The sequence below is a fragment of the Lagenorhynchus albirostris genome, chromosome 5, assembly GCF_949774975.1.
Source record: "Lagenorhynchus albirostris chromosome 5, mLagAlb1.1, whole genome shotgun sequence".
NCBI classification, from domain to species: domain Eukaryota; kingdom Metazoa; phylum Chordata; class Mammalia; order Artiodactyla; family Delphinidae; genus Lagenorhynchus; species Lagenorhynchus albirostris.
In genome coordinates this window covers 16,370,147-16,385,912 of record NC_083099.1, presented here as the reverse complement: position 1 = coordinate 16,385,912, position 15,766 = coordinate 16,370,147, and the positions used below count along the sequence as shown (strand labels likewise).

The following is a 15,766-nucleotide window of genomic DNA, read 5'->3' as shown; positions in this document are numbered from 1 at the left end:
GCTGGAGCTGGACGTCCCATCGTCATGGTGTTGCAGCAGGAGCAGAGCCTGTGTGAAACTCCCCGTTTCTGAAACCTGGATTCCCCTTTTCAGAGGCAGGGCTTTAAAAGGTAAAAGCAGTCCTCTCAGTGAACTTTGGTTTTCTGCAGGAGTGTGGTGACACTCTGGGAGCAGGTGTCGGCTGTCCCTACAGTTGAGGTGCTACTGCCATTTAGTGGGCGGGGCCGGGGTGCTAGATGTCCTCAATGGCGAATTGTCCTGTGTCCCACTGGATTGTCATATGTGCCACCAAACTTTCAAAGTCGTTTTCTCTCTGTTCCAGGTGGGAATCTATTTACATGTGATCTCAAAGTATTTTTTTGGCATGATTTTAATACACAGTCAGTATACACTGAGTCTCTGAGGAATATATCGATTGCGTTTTAATATATTGGGAGAAGATTTTATTTTGTTGGTTTGAAAATTTTACTAAGAGTTTTCACCGTTACGGAAGATTCACATCATGCTGTTCTGATCATTTGAAATAGCAATACAGCACACCTGTATCAGTCTGCATTTATGGTGATTCTAGGTATAGGAACAAACATTTACTAATTCTTGATGTCTCCTAGGGCCCCACTTCTCAAAGGTTAATGTGTCCATGAATTACCTGGAGAATTTGTTAAGCTGATTGAGATGAGATTCTGCATTTTTAACGAGCCCGCGCTGATGGCCCATGGACCACACTTTTCGGGTAGTAGAGGTCTTGTTGTGTATGCCTGAGGGTTTCCTTTTCAAGTACCTATGTTGTTATAACTTACTTTCATTTTGAAAAAACTTTTAGAGTGAGGGCATTACATTGATTTTTTAAAAAAATGTTGGTAAGTTATTGTCTATGAATTTCATTTCAGACTTGGAAAAAGGGCATTTAAAAATATTTGCTTTTAGGATGGTGCCTCGGGCTTGAGGGGGTGACAGCCACTGCTCTGAGAGGTTAAGTGGCTCTAGTCATAAATCCACACAGAATTAGGGACCTCAACGTCATGGGGTAGTGATTCAGAATATACTTACGTTAATTGTTCGAAACAGGTTATCATTCACTTATTTACTCTTTCAACAGATATTTATTGAATATATTTTGTGAATTGAATATTGTGTGCTCTGTGCCAGCCACTGCTCTGTGTTCTTGGCACGCTTCTGTGAACAACATAAAGACCCCTGTTCTCACAGACCTTACCTCTGGTGGGGGAGACAGACAGGATACATCATAAGTAAATTACGTGGGGTTTTAGGTGATCAGTGCTATGGATTATTGGAAGATTAGGAGTGCTAGGGTGAAGGGAATGGGGTGAGCAGTTCCAGTTTCAAATAGGGTCATCAGATTTCTCATCGAGGACATGACTTAAGGTGGCCAGGGAGTTGGCCATGTGGAAACCAGGGAAGAGCAATCCAGGCAGAAGGGGTAGACCATGCAAGGCCCTGAGGCTGGAGGTCGTCCAGCTGGACACTTGAGGAGCTGCAGAGTGAGCAAGGGGAGTGTGGTCAGGGATGAGGTCAGAAAGATATAAGGGGCCAGATCACTCAGGGACTTGCAGGACCTCATAGGGCCTCTGCTCGGATTCTGAGGTACGGAGTTATCGCAGGCTTTGAGGAGTGACGTGATCTCACTCAAGTTTTCCAAAGCTCCTGCTGTGTTGAATGTGGCCTTCAGAGGGCAAAGGTAGAAGCAAGGAGACCAGTTAGGAGCTGTTGCAGTGTCCAAGCATGAGGAGATGGTGGCCTTGACCTGGGGGAGGCATCGGTGGTAGTGAGAAGCGCTCAGATTCCGGATGCATTTTCATGAAAGTGAGAATACAAGTGTGGAAAGTTCTCAGCACTCAAGGCTCCCAGCCGTACCTGTGTGGATCCTAGTTTGAGGAAAATCTGATGTGGCTGACAGACTTGTTACCATGGTCCCATGTTCTTTTCCTTCTGGCGATTCTGTGTGTGTATTTGTGCGTGTGTGTGCGGGTGTGTGTGTATTTGTGCATGTGTGTGTGCGTGTGTGTGTGTGTGCGCGCGTGGCATGTCTGTCCAGGCCAGTGCTTAGCAGTCAGTCACAACAGGCAGCTAGCTGAGCAGGGGTTAGTTTAGAATAGAAACTGAAGCAGCACTAAATGGAACTAACTGGTCCTGAAAGCCTCACACATTCCCTCTTGATTAACCCAGGACGTATTTTTAGTAAAAACATAAGCTATTCCTCAATTAGTGTTTCTTGTATTACTCTGATGCTAAAGCACAGATAAAAATTCCATTTTCTTGTCCCACTCCCCTCGTGACACCACGTGTCCCCCTTCTTCCTTAGACTCTGAGATGGCAGAAATTTCATTAGCATGCCTGCTTTATTTCAGTTGACTGACACTTTTTTGACTTAAAATATGCATTATGTAGTTTTGCCCTAGATTTCCAAATAATTTATTTGAAAATGCAGGAGCAGTTTGAGATGTCTTTTGATATATACATGCAACTCATCTTCTGTGCAGATCACAATTCCAGCTACCTTCCGTGCTGGGAGGAGACTTGGTTACCATAGAGCTAAGCTTCCTGTAGTGGGGTTTTTTGAAAGCCCACCAGAACTGTGCCTAGCCAAGGTATTAGCTAGAGCACACACAATTAAGTAAAGTTACATGGCATGACTCCAGGAGACCCCAGTTCTCGGCCAAGGTGACCTTTCAGGTGCTATATGTCGTTAACGATTTTGGCCTAAGGCTTTCTGCCTAACCATAGCAGTGATTTGATCAGTTGATTTTTTTTTTTCATTTTACACTTACAGCAATTACTTGTGAAGAATAAGTGTATATTCTTGTGCTGTTGCTACCATTACCCCAGGTGTCACTGAGACCACTTCTTGGCCTGAAGTGAGGGGAGCAGAAGGTGGCTTCATTTACGCACACCTTTCCCCTTTATGCTTTCAAGTCTGTATTTTGGGAACTCTGATTTAGTTCTATAACTCAATGATCTGGGCAGGGGAAGGTCTTTTTTTTTTTTTTTTTTAAATGCCTTGGGCTATTTTTGATGTGTTGTGACCTTGGTAAGGAAAGTTTTCCTATATCTATCCAGTAGATCTTTTTTAAGGAGTGTACGAATTGTGGCTGTGTATTTTTAGACCACATTTTCCTGTGGCATTTGTACTCTGGTGCACAGTGTCATGGAAATTTCTCTTCCTAGTCTAGGAGTGAGAAGATGGTCTTTCAGTGCTGGCTTTGTCCCGTTACTGTACTAGCTGAGCGAGCCTCACTCTTCTCGTCTGTAAACAGGCATGAAGACACGCGCCCACCATCTGCCTCAGAATTGCTAAAGGTGAAGTGAGCCGAGGTGTACGAACAGCTTGGCAAGCTCTAAACTTCCCCTCAGTTGCAGGGCTGTGGTGGTGTGTAGTTATCACAAGCCTTGCGCCTAGGAGCCCTTCATTCCTGTCTTTAACTCGCTGTGGGGTCTTGGGCAAGTTGAGTGAGCCAGTTTTCTGGAACATAGCATAGAGACGTGCACAGGGGCTGGCAAGGTACGTGCACAGGGGCGGTCAAGCTGTGGGCTCTCTAGAAACAATCCCAGTCTGCCCATTCTATGAGTTTACGTTTATGGGGGGAGGTTGCTTTTTTTTTTTTTTTTCCTTTTTCCAATTTTATTAGTGAAGAATTTTCACCTACAGGCAATGGTTGTTAACATTTTGCCACATTTGCTTTCTCTCTCTCTACACATGTATATATTGATTTTTAAACCTCTGTTGCTTCTTTCCTTGGTGAGTGTTGAACAGTTCTCTTCTGCAGAGCATAGCAATGTTCGTCATTCCTGAGGCTACAGGATGTTGGCTTCAGTTGGAGCTTTGACATCCTTCGGACTAATCAGTACCTTTCCGCCCACAGGATGAACTTACCGCTGTGAATGTAAAGCAAGGCTTCAACAATCAGCCCGCCTTTACTGGAGACGAGCATGGCTCGGCTAGAAATATTGTAATTAACCCGTCAAAGGTAATGCTCATCGCTTCCCAAAACTTCCGAAAGAGCATACGTATGTGAAACCCATGGGAGCTAATGTTGATAAATTTGTGTTATTGAAACCGCAACCCATATTCAAAGTTCCCCCAGATATCCTTTATGCTGTCCTGCCGCAGGGTCCAATCAGGGATCACGCACTGCTTTTGGCTGGCGTGTCTCCTAATCCTATTTTAATCTAGCGCAGTACCGCTCTCCAGAGTCCCTCATTTTGTTGTTGTTGTGAGGTTTTTTTGTTTTTTTCAGGTTAAATATTTTTGGTGCAAAGACTACAGTGCACATCAGGAGACATGCAGTGTTAGTTTGCCTGAGTATTGCTTATACTGTTTGATCAGTTAAGGTGCTGTCTGCCATCTCTTTACATTGCAAAAGTAGTCATCTTTTCCTCGTGGTAATCTCCACAGGGTGATACTTTGAGACGGTATGAACATCCTATTGTCCAATAAATTTCTTTTTTTTTTTTTGGCGGTACGCGGGCCTCTCACTGTTGTGGCCTCTCCCGTCGCGGAGCACAGGCTCAGGACGCGCGGGCTCAGCGGCCATGGCTCACGGGCCCAGCCGCTCCGCGGCATGTGGGATCTTCCCGGACCGGGGCACGAACCCGTGTCCCCTGCATCGGCAGGCGGACTCTCAACCACTGCACCACCAGGGAAGCCCTGGCCAATAAAATTTTATGCTATGATTTTAGCATCAATTGTCAATTCCTGCTGAATGATTTATTTTGCTGATGGTTGCAAAATGCTGGTTTCGTAGTTATTATTCCTCGTATGTTTATTGGTTGACATTCTTTTGTTAAGGACACCCCATTTTTCAGTATCACTTTGAACCCCTGAACTCTTACAATCAGTTGTATGACCTTCAGTTTTCTTTTTGATGCTCACACTGTCTCACATTTGGCCAGTGGGGGCACCTTTAACCTGGTTCTTGGGCCTTTTGGACAACCCCCTCACCCCCCAACCCAGTCCTTTGGGCACTTCCTCACTTGAGGTACAATAACATAGTCCAGGGCCATCTTGTTCTTTTCCTATCCCGTCCCAGATCTGGGTGCCCAGCTTGCTCATGGCTACTTGAGTGTCACAACTTCTAGGCCCTTTCAGTGGACAGAGATGGCAAAAATATTTAGGTTTCTTCTTTTTCTTCCCTCCCTCCCTCCCTCCCTCCCTCCCATCCATCCATCCATCTGTTCTAAGTCAGTACCACAGGGTCTTTCCCACGCTTTTCCCTTTTCCATCATTGTATCTCCTTTCTCTTACGGTGAGAACCCTGGATCCCAGCAATATTAGCATGTTTATTCATTTGCTCTATCTTATAATATACATAAAAAGTTCCAGAATAAACTATACCAGTGTCATTCCAACAACAAAACTGCGATGTAAAATTTACAATTGCTCTACCATGCTTTTTGTCTTTAGACTAACTTTCATTAAGAGTATGTAGTCAGAGGGACTTCCCTGGTGGTGCATTGGTTAAGAACCTTCCTGCTAATGCAGGGGACATGGGTTCGATCCCTGGTCTGGGATGATCCCACATGCCACGGAGCAACTAAGCCCGTGCGCCACAGCTACTGAGCTTGCGCTCTAGAGCCTGCGAGCCACAACTAGTGAAGTCCGTGCGCCTAAAACCCGTCCTCCACAACAAGGGAAGCCACCTCAGTGAGAAGCCGTGCACCGCAATGAACAGTAGCCCCCGCTCGCTGCAACTAGAGAAAGCCCGTGCACAGCAACAAAGACCCAATGTAGCCAAAAATTTAAAAATAAATAAATAAATTTATTTTTTAAAAAAGTATGTAGTCAGAGTGTTGTATTAAAAATTTCTTGAATTAAGTCTTTTTCCTTTGTGGTTATGTTAACAATTAGATATATAGATGGAATTTTCTGTTTGTATCCTTTAAGGTTTGTTTTTCATCCTTTTTGAGTTATTTCTATTTTCAAATATTAAAATACTTTTTAAATTAAAAAATCATGCCTACAGATTAAAAGAAATCAAGCATACAGATGAATTTCTATTCTTGTTTTCTCTTAACCAGAGATAACCATTGTTAAAAGTTTGTGTATCATTTCAAATCTCTTTTTATATGCACACATGCATACACAAACATATGTAATTTGCTAAACTAGCAACTGAAGTATTATTTAAGTGATGTGAAAAAAAAACAATTATTTTCTACAGATTGTCCTATTGACCAAACAGTGTTTTTACTCTTTTTCCAATCTTGCTTGATACCTTTTAAACATCACAACTACAATTATGTATGTGTTGTAATTTGTTTTCTACTTTTTTTTATTGTGGTAAAATTTACATAACATAAAATTTACCATTAACATATTTAAGTGTATAGTTCTTTGGCATTAAGTACACTCACACTGTTGTGCAAATAAAACTACCATCTATCTCTAAACTTTCATCTTCCTTAACTTATGTACTTAAAGAAGAAGTAATATCATTTTGTGTGTACCTTTCCTTGAGGCCGAAGTATTCATATTCATAGTAATTAATGGATAGATAATGTTTCATCATTTATGTGCTGTAATAACTGAAACTGCTGGTGTACAGCAATTAGCCTATTATCTGTTTCTTATGGTTATTTATAAAGAAGGTATAGTCATATTTGAACATATAGCTTTTGTTCTTTAGGATAAATTCCCAGCAGCATATTACTCGGTTAGAAGGTGCATTAGTCTACTGGGGCTGCCATAACAAAATACCACAAACTGAGGGGCTTAAACAACAGAAATTTGATTTTCTGAGAAAGTTTATTTTCTCACAGTTTTGGAGGCTGGAAGTCCAGGATCAAAGTGTCAGCAGGTCTGGTTTCTCCTGAGGCCTCTCTTCTCGGCTTGTATACTGCTGCCCTCTCACTGTGTCCTCACATGGGCTTTTCTCTGTGTGCGGGTATCTCTGGTGGTCTCCTTCTTATAGTGGCACTAGTCATATTGGATTAGGCCTCACCCTTATGACCTCATTTAACTTTTTTTCTCTCTTTCTTTTTTGTTTTTTACAGCAGGTCCTTGTTGGTTATCTATTTTAAATATAGCAGTGTGTACATGTCAATCCCAAACTCCCAATCTATCCCTCCCCCCAGGTAACCATAAATTCATTCTCTAAGTCTGTGAGTCTGTTTCTGTTTTGTAAATAAGTTCATTTGTATCATTTTTTTTTAGAGTCCACATATAAACGATATCATATGATATTTGTCTTTCTCTGTCTGACTTACTTCACTTAGTATGATAATCTCCATGTCCATCCATGTTGCTGCAAATGGCATTATTCCATTCTTTCTAATGGCTGAGTAATATTCCATTGTATCTGTGTACCACATCTTCTTTATCCATTTATCAGTCCATGAACATTTAACCTTAATTACCTCTTTAAAGGCTCTATCTCCAAATGCAGTCACATTGAGGCTTAGAGCTTCAATATCTGAATTTTGGATATACACAATTCTGTCCATAACAAAGTATGAACGCCTTGTGTATAGGAACTGCCAAATTGTTCCCAGTTGTATGAAGTTTTATGTCATTTTAAATAATTGAATAAATGGAAATAGCACCCGTTACCACTTCTGCTGCTCTCATCCTTCCTGTGAGATTTACTCAAGGATTCAAACCTTCTGAGGGGAATTTGATCTAATGAATATGAAATACATGACCTATAGTATAGCCCCTAAACTTTTTCATTTTCTTACCAAATGAATTACTTTCAAAATAGCTGTGGATGGATGGAAACAAGTTTTAAATTAAACCTTATCTCTCATACCTTGTCTGAGGGAGTGCAAATTGGTATAAACATTATGGAGGGTAATTTGACAATGCTGATTAAAATTATAGAATCATACAATCTGAATTCTGAAAATTCATCTGAAAGCTATAGCTGTACATGTATGAAATAACAAATAGGAAAGGCTATTCATTTTAATGTGATTTGTAATCACAGAAGTTTGAAACAAGTGTCCATTAACGGGGACTTGATTAAATAAAATGTGGTACATGCACACAGTACATTATTATGTGTCTGTAAAAATGAATGCGGAAGCTCTCCATAGACAAATATGGAAGGAAGGCTCTCAGACACTTACTCAATGTACATAACGAGGTATAGATATAAGAGAAAAATAATATATTCGTGTTTGTTCATGTGTATTCACATGAGGAAACTCTGGAAAGACACATAAGAAACTAATCAAGGTGGTTCTTTGGAGTTAGGCATTGGGACTTGGGAATGAGGCTCTTAACTTTTTCTCGATTTTAGAATAATGTGAATATACTGCTGATAGAATAAAATTAAGTGTATGATCATGTTTTGATTTTTTTCTTTTCTTTTTGAGTCCTAATGTGTATTTTCTCTGCTCTTGCTTTCTTGGGAATTTTGACTTTGTTTACATTTATGCAGTTGTTCATAAGATTTGTTAGGAAGTAAAACATATATACAGCCACTATGTTCCATTGCTATTATTAAATACATAGAAAAGAGTATAATTGCAAAAGAGATTGCCCAGACTTTTTTTTTTTTTTTTTTTTTTAAATTTGCCGTGTTCTGAATTCTTTTGGCCGTTACCTACACCAGGACATTTTTTTTTTTTTAAGAAGATGTTGGGGGTAGGAGTTTATTAATTAATTAATTTATTTGTGCTGTGTTGGGTCTTCGTTTCTGTGTGAGGGCTTTCTTTAGTTGTGGCAAGTGGGGGCCACTCTTCATCGCGGTGCGCGGGCCTCTCCCGTTGTGGAGCACAGGCTCCAGACGCGCAGGCTCAGTAGTTGTGGCTCACGGGCCTAGTTGCTCCGCGGCATGTGGTCTCCTCCCAGACCAGGGCTCGAACCCGTGGCCCCTGCATTAGCAGGCAGACTCTCAACCACTGCGCCACCAGGAAGCCCCCCAGACTTTTTTTTTTTTTTAAATACAATTTTTGCAAATCCCTTGATTTGCAAAATCAGTGATTGGCTTGATTTAATTGAATAGTCTTTTCAGATCACCGTGGCTATTCTTCTTTGACAGTACTTAGACTAGTTTAAAATTTTTTTTAATGTCTTTCTTTATTATGATTAAAATGCTCATACATGATTGCAAATAAGAGATCTTTTAAATATGAAACAATCTACGTAGGTAGGTATTTCGTGCCATTGGTGCAAAGACCAAATATTGATTGAGAAATTTAAAATTAAACAATTTGTTACTCTTGGCTCCTTGTTTTCAAATAGCTGTTTTTTTGGTGAATTTTTGCATTTAATTCTCTGGATATTCTGCAAACTTTGCTTAAAAAAGAATACAATGAAGTTGTTTTAAAAAAATAAGGTTCAGGGCTTCCCTGGTGGCGCAGTGGTTGAGAGTCCGCCTGCTGATGCAGGGGACGCGGGTTCGTGCCCCAGTCCGGGAAGATCCCACATGCCGCAGCGCAGCTGGGCCCGTGAGCCATGGCCACTGAGCCTGTGCGTCCTGAGCCTGCGCTCCGCAACGGGAGAGGCCACAACAGTGAGAGGCCCGCGTACCGCAAAAAAAAAAAAAAAAAAAAAAAAAATAAGGTTCAGCCTTTTTTTCTAATTACTATAATTTTTATTGCCATATTACCTCAACACAAAACAGACTTTTTCACTGTACCTCAATCACAAGGATCAAGGGATGCCAATTCACATTAAAAAAATGTTTACCAGCTTTTCGCCCTGGTAGATAAACTTGGCTAATTGCTTCCAACTGCGTTCCACCCTATAGACTAATTGTTTATTGAGTCATGAGCATTAACTAAGGTAGTGATTCTCATTTTGCTGCAGCAGGGTAGGTATTTTATTTTAATCACGGTTGCCACTGTCTGCTAACCTTATTGAAGGTATTTGTTAGAAATTGTTGTCCACGTCCTGTTATTAGAGAATTTCCAGGGGACAAAATGTGATGCTGTGATAGGATTCTTGGAAATTCCAAGAGGTTTTCTGTGGATTCATTTAGTTTTTAGATATTACTCAGTCCCCTTCCTTCTTGTCCCTTTGTCTTTCCTTTGTCCTCTTTTAATTTGGTTAATATGAAAATGCCAGTCATTCACAGGAAGCTCCCTTTGCTACTTTGTTCCATTCAGAGCAAGCCACACTAGCTTTCTCTTTCTAAACACTTGTACTCATGAAATTGGCAGCCCAATCAAAAGTGTTGAATATTTAATTTAATTGAACCTTTTGTAATTTTCCATGTAAATAAATTAGATTTCTCTAGACTTTTTTTTTTAAAAGCACTGAGTGTAAATACAGAGTTTCCTTTCCAAATTTATGTGCTATTAAAATGAAACAAGAAAAAGTGATTACTGTGTGATTGCCAGGTTCTGATCTTGTATGCAACACCTCTCAGGAAAAAGATTCTCTTCAAATGGGTGTGTACTTTGAAAAAGGAGAGGTTCATCTAAAGATGAAAGCAGAACCCATTCTCTTGAAATTTGTTCAGGATATAATGAATTTTATAGGGATTTTCAGAGACCCTTCTTGTTCCCTTGAACTACTTGTTAGTAGTGAAACAAAGGTGCTGTGGGAGTTTCTGCATTATGTTAGTGTAAGGAAATCACAACTCTTAGCTTCAAGGACTTAAATTCCCATTTTATTTTCCAATGGGCTCTTTGAAGATTTTCTATTAAAACAATAAAAATAAACTACTGATATGTACGTTACTAACATTCTTGCTTATTGTCTTTAAACTCTGTTTTCTCTTCCACAGATTGGAGCTTATTTTAGCAGCATATTAGCTGAGAAACTAAAGCTTAACACTTTCCAGGACACCGGAAAGAAGAAACCACAAGTTAATGCTAAAGATAATTATTGGCTGGTTACTGCTCGATCCCAGAGTGCGATTCATAGTTGGTTCTCTGACTTAGCAGGAAATAAACCACTTGCTATTTTGGCAAAAAAGGTATTAAGTATTTCTTGCATTGTTTTAATTGAGGCCTTATAGAAATGAAAATATTTGAGATAATGTTCAAGTATACATTTCTTTTCCCCAATTCTCTCCCAAACTCCAAGTCTCAATGGCAGGTATCCTGCGCTAGGTGTGTGCTGCACATAGGCTGTTTCCCCCTTCGTTTTGATGGCATGTGGTGCCTAGGACATCTAGAGACCTAAACATTCTACACAGGAAGCTGTTGATGTGGATATTAGGTAGACAGGGTTTTAAAATCAAAAACAGGCAGTGAGACTTCATTTATTTCTGTTACATTTTCAGTTTTTTAGGTCAGGATGTCCAAATGGGTTAAATAGAAATCCTTGCTTTAATGTTATTTCCTTGTCTTGAAAAGTACCCATCCAAATTCTTAAACTAACTCTTCTTCCGAACAAGTGAGATAAAAGATAGTGATTCCGTGTGTGCTTGAAAACCGTCTTTGAAAAAGTTTCAGTACAAAATGGGCAGGTTTATTCATAGCTCCCCGCTTTTTTGAGGAGGGGGAGGGAAGGGAGGGTTCTTTTAAAAATCTTTGCCTTTGATCATTTTCCTCACGTGGGAAATACTGCACAGATTCAACAATCTTATAGTCCCAATAGTACAAAATGTCTTTTGAAATTTAGATGAGAGCCAGAAACCTCCCTCTTAGTCTTGATCTCTGACTTCTTACACACCTTTCAAATAATCCCCAGGTCTTTCTCATCTCCCCTGAAACCCTTTAGTTTTAGGGGAGCCCATCTTCTATTCTTAGGTTTTCACGAATGGCTTGGTGCAGGCCCAGGTTAGAGGAGAGCTCCTTCGTGTATTTACGTTTTTGTTTTCTAAAGCACCTCTTTGAAAATAGTGCCTGTAGCTCCCGTGGGCTTTATTTTGCCCTAGTGTCGGAGCCTTGCGTTGCCTTTCATAGATGTTAGTGCTTAAAGGCAACCGAAATCCTTGCAAAGCAGACGATCAGTGGAACCCTCTCTTGCTACTCAGGTAGTGCCTCTGTCTCAACACAGGCTGGACCGCATAGCATTTCTTTTCCATTGTTGACCGTTTACCACGTGTTCCCACTGTGGCCTGGGAATTGTATCTGAAGGCTGCAGAAGTCAAAGGCCATCCTTCAATATTTGATGGCTTTCTACCAAAAGTTCATACCCTTCACGTTGGTTAGTACCTTCAACTCCTATGTAGCCAGCCTGACATCTTTCCTTTTAGGTTTGCCTTTTTTGTAAGCTTTTAGAATGCAGGTTTTTTTTTTTGGGGGGGGGATATTTCCTGAAAGGGAATACTCATGAGGAATTGATGCCCTTGCTTTAGGGGTGTAATGGTCTCTCATCTTTTAAGAGGGAGATGAATTATGGTGCAGTGTATTAGCCGTTGTTCTTCTCTCTTTATTAGGAGCTGCCTCTGGCCAAGTCAGGTGTCCCTCAGGTAAGCCCTGACGTTAATTCTTTGCAAAGTTAAAGATGTTTTCTTTGTCAAACCATTGAATATACTTTGAAGTATTCATTTCTTGGGCATTTCAAGAGTCATTCCTTCCCATCCCTTCCTCAGCATTTCATCTTCTTGAGGTGGCGAAAGCTCTTTAGAGTTGGGTAAAAGATTGCATCCTCTGCGTGCCCTTCATATTAGAAAGTTTGAATACCTCTTAATTTCTGGTATTTATCTGCGAGATGGCTTGATGTAGAAGACCTTCCTTTTCCTGCTGAGATCCTGAGTCATCTTCCGGCTCTGATCTAGAGTTCAGAATAGTTTCCTGTATGGGATGGACAGGTTTCTGGACCTGGTCTTCCGTTCCTATAAAGCTCCACAGCACTCCCAAGTATTCAGCCACAGAGAGGTCGACAGTGGCCTGTAAAAGGCCTTTGAATCCAACCGCGGTCATAGATTTGGAAAAGGAGACTTCTTGCTCCTGGGGATATCCTTTTAGCTCTTGAACAGTTCACCAAGAATGATGTGTTCACTTCTGGTGACTTTGATTACTGTGGTCTCTGGAATTTCCATTTGCTTCTACCACTGCTTAGCAAACAGAGGGTGCTGACAGAAAGGAGAATACAGGGAGAGAAGCGTTACAAGGGCAACCCTTTGGTGGATGGAGAGCCACGCTAGGTGTCTTAGTTTTCTTCTGGTACTTAGACGCAGTTCCACCTTGATTGAGAAACCAGACCGCTGCCCAGTGATTGCCTGGGTTCAGCTACAAGTTGAAGTCAGATGGTTTCTTGGCTGAAAATGGAATCCATCCCTGTAGGAAGTCATACTTCAGTCAGTGTAAACATATTTTCCTTCCTGAGTTGGCCCAAACTGTAAATGTGACAAAACCATCAAAATGTGTCTTCTTCCTTAATTAAATAACTTTCTTCACATATGTTCTTCTGAATGCGAAAGCCCTTGATTTGAGCCAACCCTTTTTCTTAGGGCTCTGCCAGCAGGGACAGTGAGCTAGAGGTTTGCCTTATGCTGTTCCTGTAAGACTCAGCTTTGTTTGCCGTTTCGTGTAAACATTTCACATGCTCAGAATGCGCCCCCCATCCCCGGCCGTGCCTTCTTGTCAAACGCTGTTCAAAAAGAAATCCTTTAGGCTTCTATAAAGATGCTATTGGTAATGGTTCTTTGGAGATGCTAACTTTACTTTTTGCATTTGCCTGGTTTTTAGGCCTTGATCTTATATATAGTCTTCTGGTACGTCTGGCTGAGAGGGAACCTGACCGTGGCAGCTAAAACGTAACTCCCTGATACCATACTGTATGTTCTAGTGAAAACCAGCAGCTCCGGTCTGGAACTGACTGTATAAGACGGTGCTTTTCTTGTCCCTGGCCTAAACGACAGTAAACCCAGAGCCTTGTGCTCCGTGAAAGATGTGCCTTGTAAGCTAAATTTTCGGGAAGTTTTCTAGGTAAAATGTATCACCGTGATCTACAGAGAGGAGGTTTTATAGCTTTAGCCTGTGTCGCTTTCACCTCCCTTTTATATAGTTATGTGGTATGCCGTGTAGTCGCCTTTGTCATGGGGGAGGTTATGTTCTAAAGTCAGCAACCAAGGTAGGAACTGCACATGATCAAAAGTCTATTACATTGCCCGTAAGATGCAGTATATGGACACACTGCATCTCAGCGTCCAGCCAGGCAGCTTTTCTGTATCGCTGGAGCCGCTTGATGTTTCTTTGGGAAGAACCAGGTGAAATAGCTTGTTTTAAAGAGCTGGGTAACAAAAAACACTTACTTTTAAATTCTGGGATCACACTTTGTTCCAAGACTGCGAATGGTCAGATTTGTAACATATGTATAATGCAGAAAAATCCACCGGCCGAACCATTGGCTAACTAAGAGAAAAATGCCATGCTCCACGAACCAGTTAGCCGGTTTGAAGCTTTGATTTTCAACACAAGATCGAGCGAGACTTTGGGGCATAGAGACCAGGGCTAGCGATGTCCATGGTTGTGGGTTTCCAGAATCCTCTTAGGAGAGAGTCAGGTCCATGGCCTGAGAACACATTGGGGGACGCGGAGAACTCCTTGAAACTGGAACTGGCAACAAAATGAAAGTTGTTATAATTTTGATACATGTAATTCTTTTGCTTTCTCCTTCTCACGCCACCGTGAGGTGGCCAGGGTCGGTATTGTCTCGTTCATAAATGAAGAGCCTGGGAGTCATGGGTTTAACCACCACAGGCTGGGGCCACGACTCGCAGCACAGGGGTGCTCATTGCTGGGGGCGGGGGTGGGCACGGCCTGCTTCTCCATCTCACTTTTCCCATCCTGCTGCATTGCAGCCAACATCCTCTCTGTCCGCTGCGTTACCCCGTATTCGTAAATTGGATAGCTTATGTATAGATTAATGGGCTATTCCTAGGGTATTTATGAGGAATTCTAGAAGACTGGATTAACTCTTTCGAGCCATTCAGCAGAACATTGAGATACTAATTTGCTAAATAGTACCTTTGTGGCCTGGAAGAAATAATTAACTGCCTCAAGTGCCCACTTTCAACCCGTGAATTAATTACCCAGCTGTTTCTAGCTCAGTGTTTATTAGGCAGATTCACTGATCCATCATTTTAGCCTCTATGTAAAATCTTGGTCTAAAGGCACTTTTAGAAGCTTTCTGGAAATTGTTATGCTTATGAAATGTTACAATCAGAAAGCTTTATACAGAAATGTTCTTTGATAAAATGTAGAGTGGGGATAGCTTTTACTTTATCTGTCCCTTCCAATTTTGAGATATAAACTCCTTGGAGAACTGTCATGAGATTATTTTCCCTATTTTGCTGATACAACGAGTAGCTTTCAGCATCTGAGAGTTTGAAAATAATTTGTTTTTATAAATAAGAAAGCACAACTGATAAAACTGTGTTGCCAATGTGCTAAACATAGTTTTGATTCTTTTTTCTTAAAATTCGCTTAAAATTCTTTTTTAGAGTGACACGTGCCATTTAAAAAAAGGATATAGTTTTTCTTGCCCGCAGGAACTTAGAGTCTCTTTCTCTTGCTTCCCCTTTCTTTAGGTTGGCCTAGCGATGAACATAATATGTGATTGTTATAAATGTATTATTTCTTTTTAGGTTCCCATCCTTAGTAAAAAAGAAGATGTTTTCGCATATCTAGCTAAGTATTCCGTGCCAATGGTTAGAGCAACGTGGCTGATCAAGATGACTTGTGCCTATTATTCTGCTATTTCTGAAGCGAAAATTAAGAAACGTCAGGCTACTGATCCCAATTTGGGTAAGTGAGACAGTATGATACATTTTACGTTACCCTGTAAACACTTGTTGCCTGCACCTTCCCATACCCATCCCAGAGAGGTGAGTCCCGCGAGGGTCCATTAGTGAAGGTAAAAGTCGCTTGAGGTGTGGATGGAGTGCCGGTTCTGTTCACC

At 41.1% G+C, this 15,766-nt stretch overlaps 1 protein-coding gene across 1 annotated transcript in view; it reads left to right on the top strand.

Annotated features, from left to right (window-relative positions):
- MED12L (mediator complex subunit 12L) overlaps positions 1–15,766 on the top strand; it is a 326,097-nt gene that overhangs the window by 25,594 nt on the left and 284,737 nt on the right. Inside the window, exons 2-4 of the mRNA XM_060149610.1 lie at positions 3,882–3,986; positions 10,695–10,886; positions 15,453–15,612. Coding sequence (XP_060005593.1) covers positions 3,882–3,986; positions 10,695–10,886; positions 15,453–15,612 — 457 coding nt within the window. The remainder of the gene's footprint in view (positions 1–3,881; positions 3,987–10,694; positions 10,887–15,452; positions 15,613–15,766) is intronic.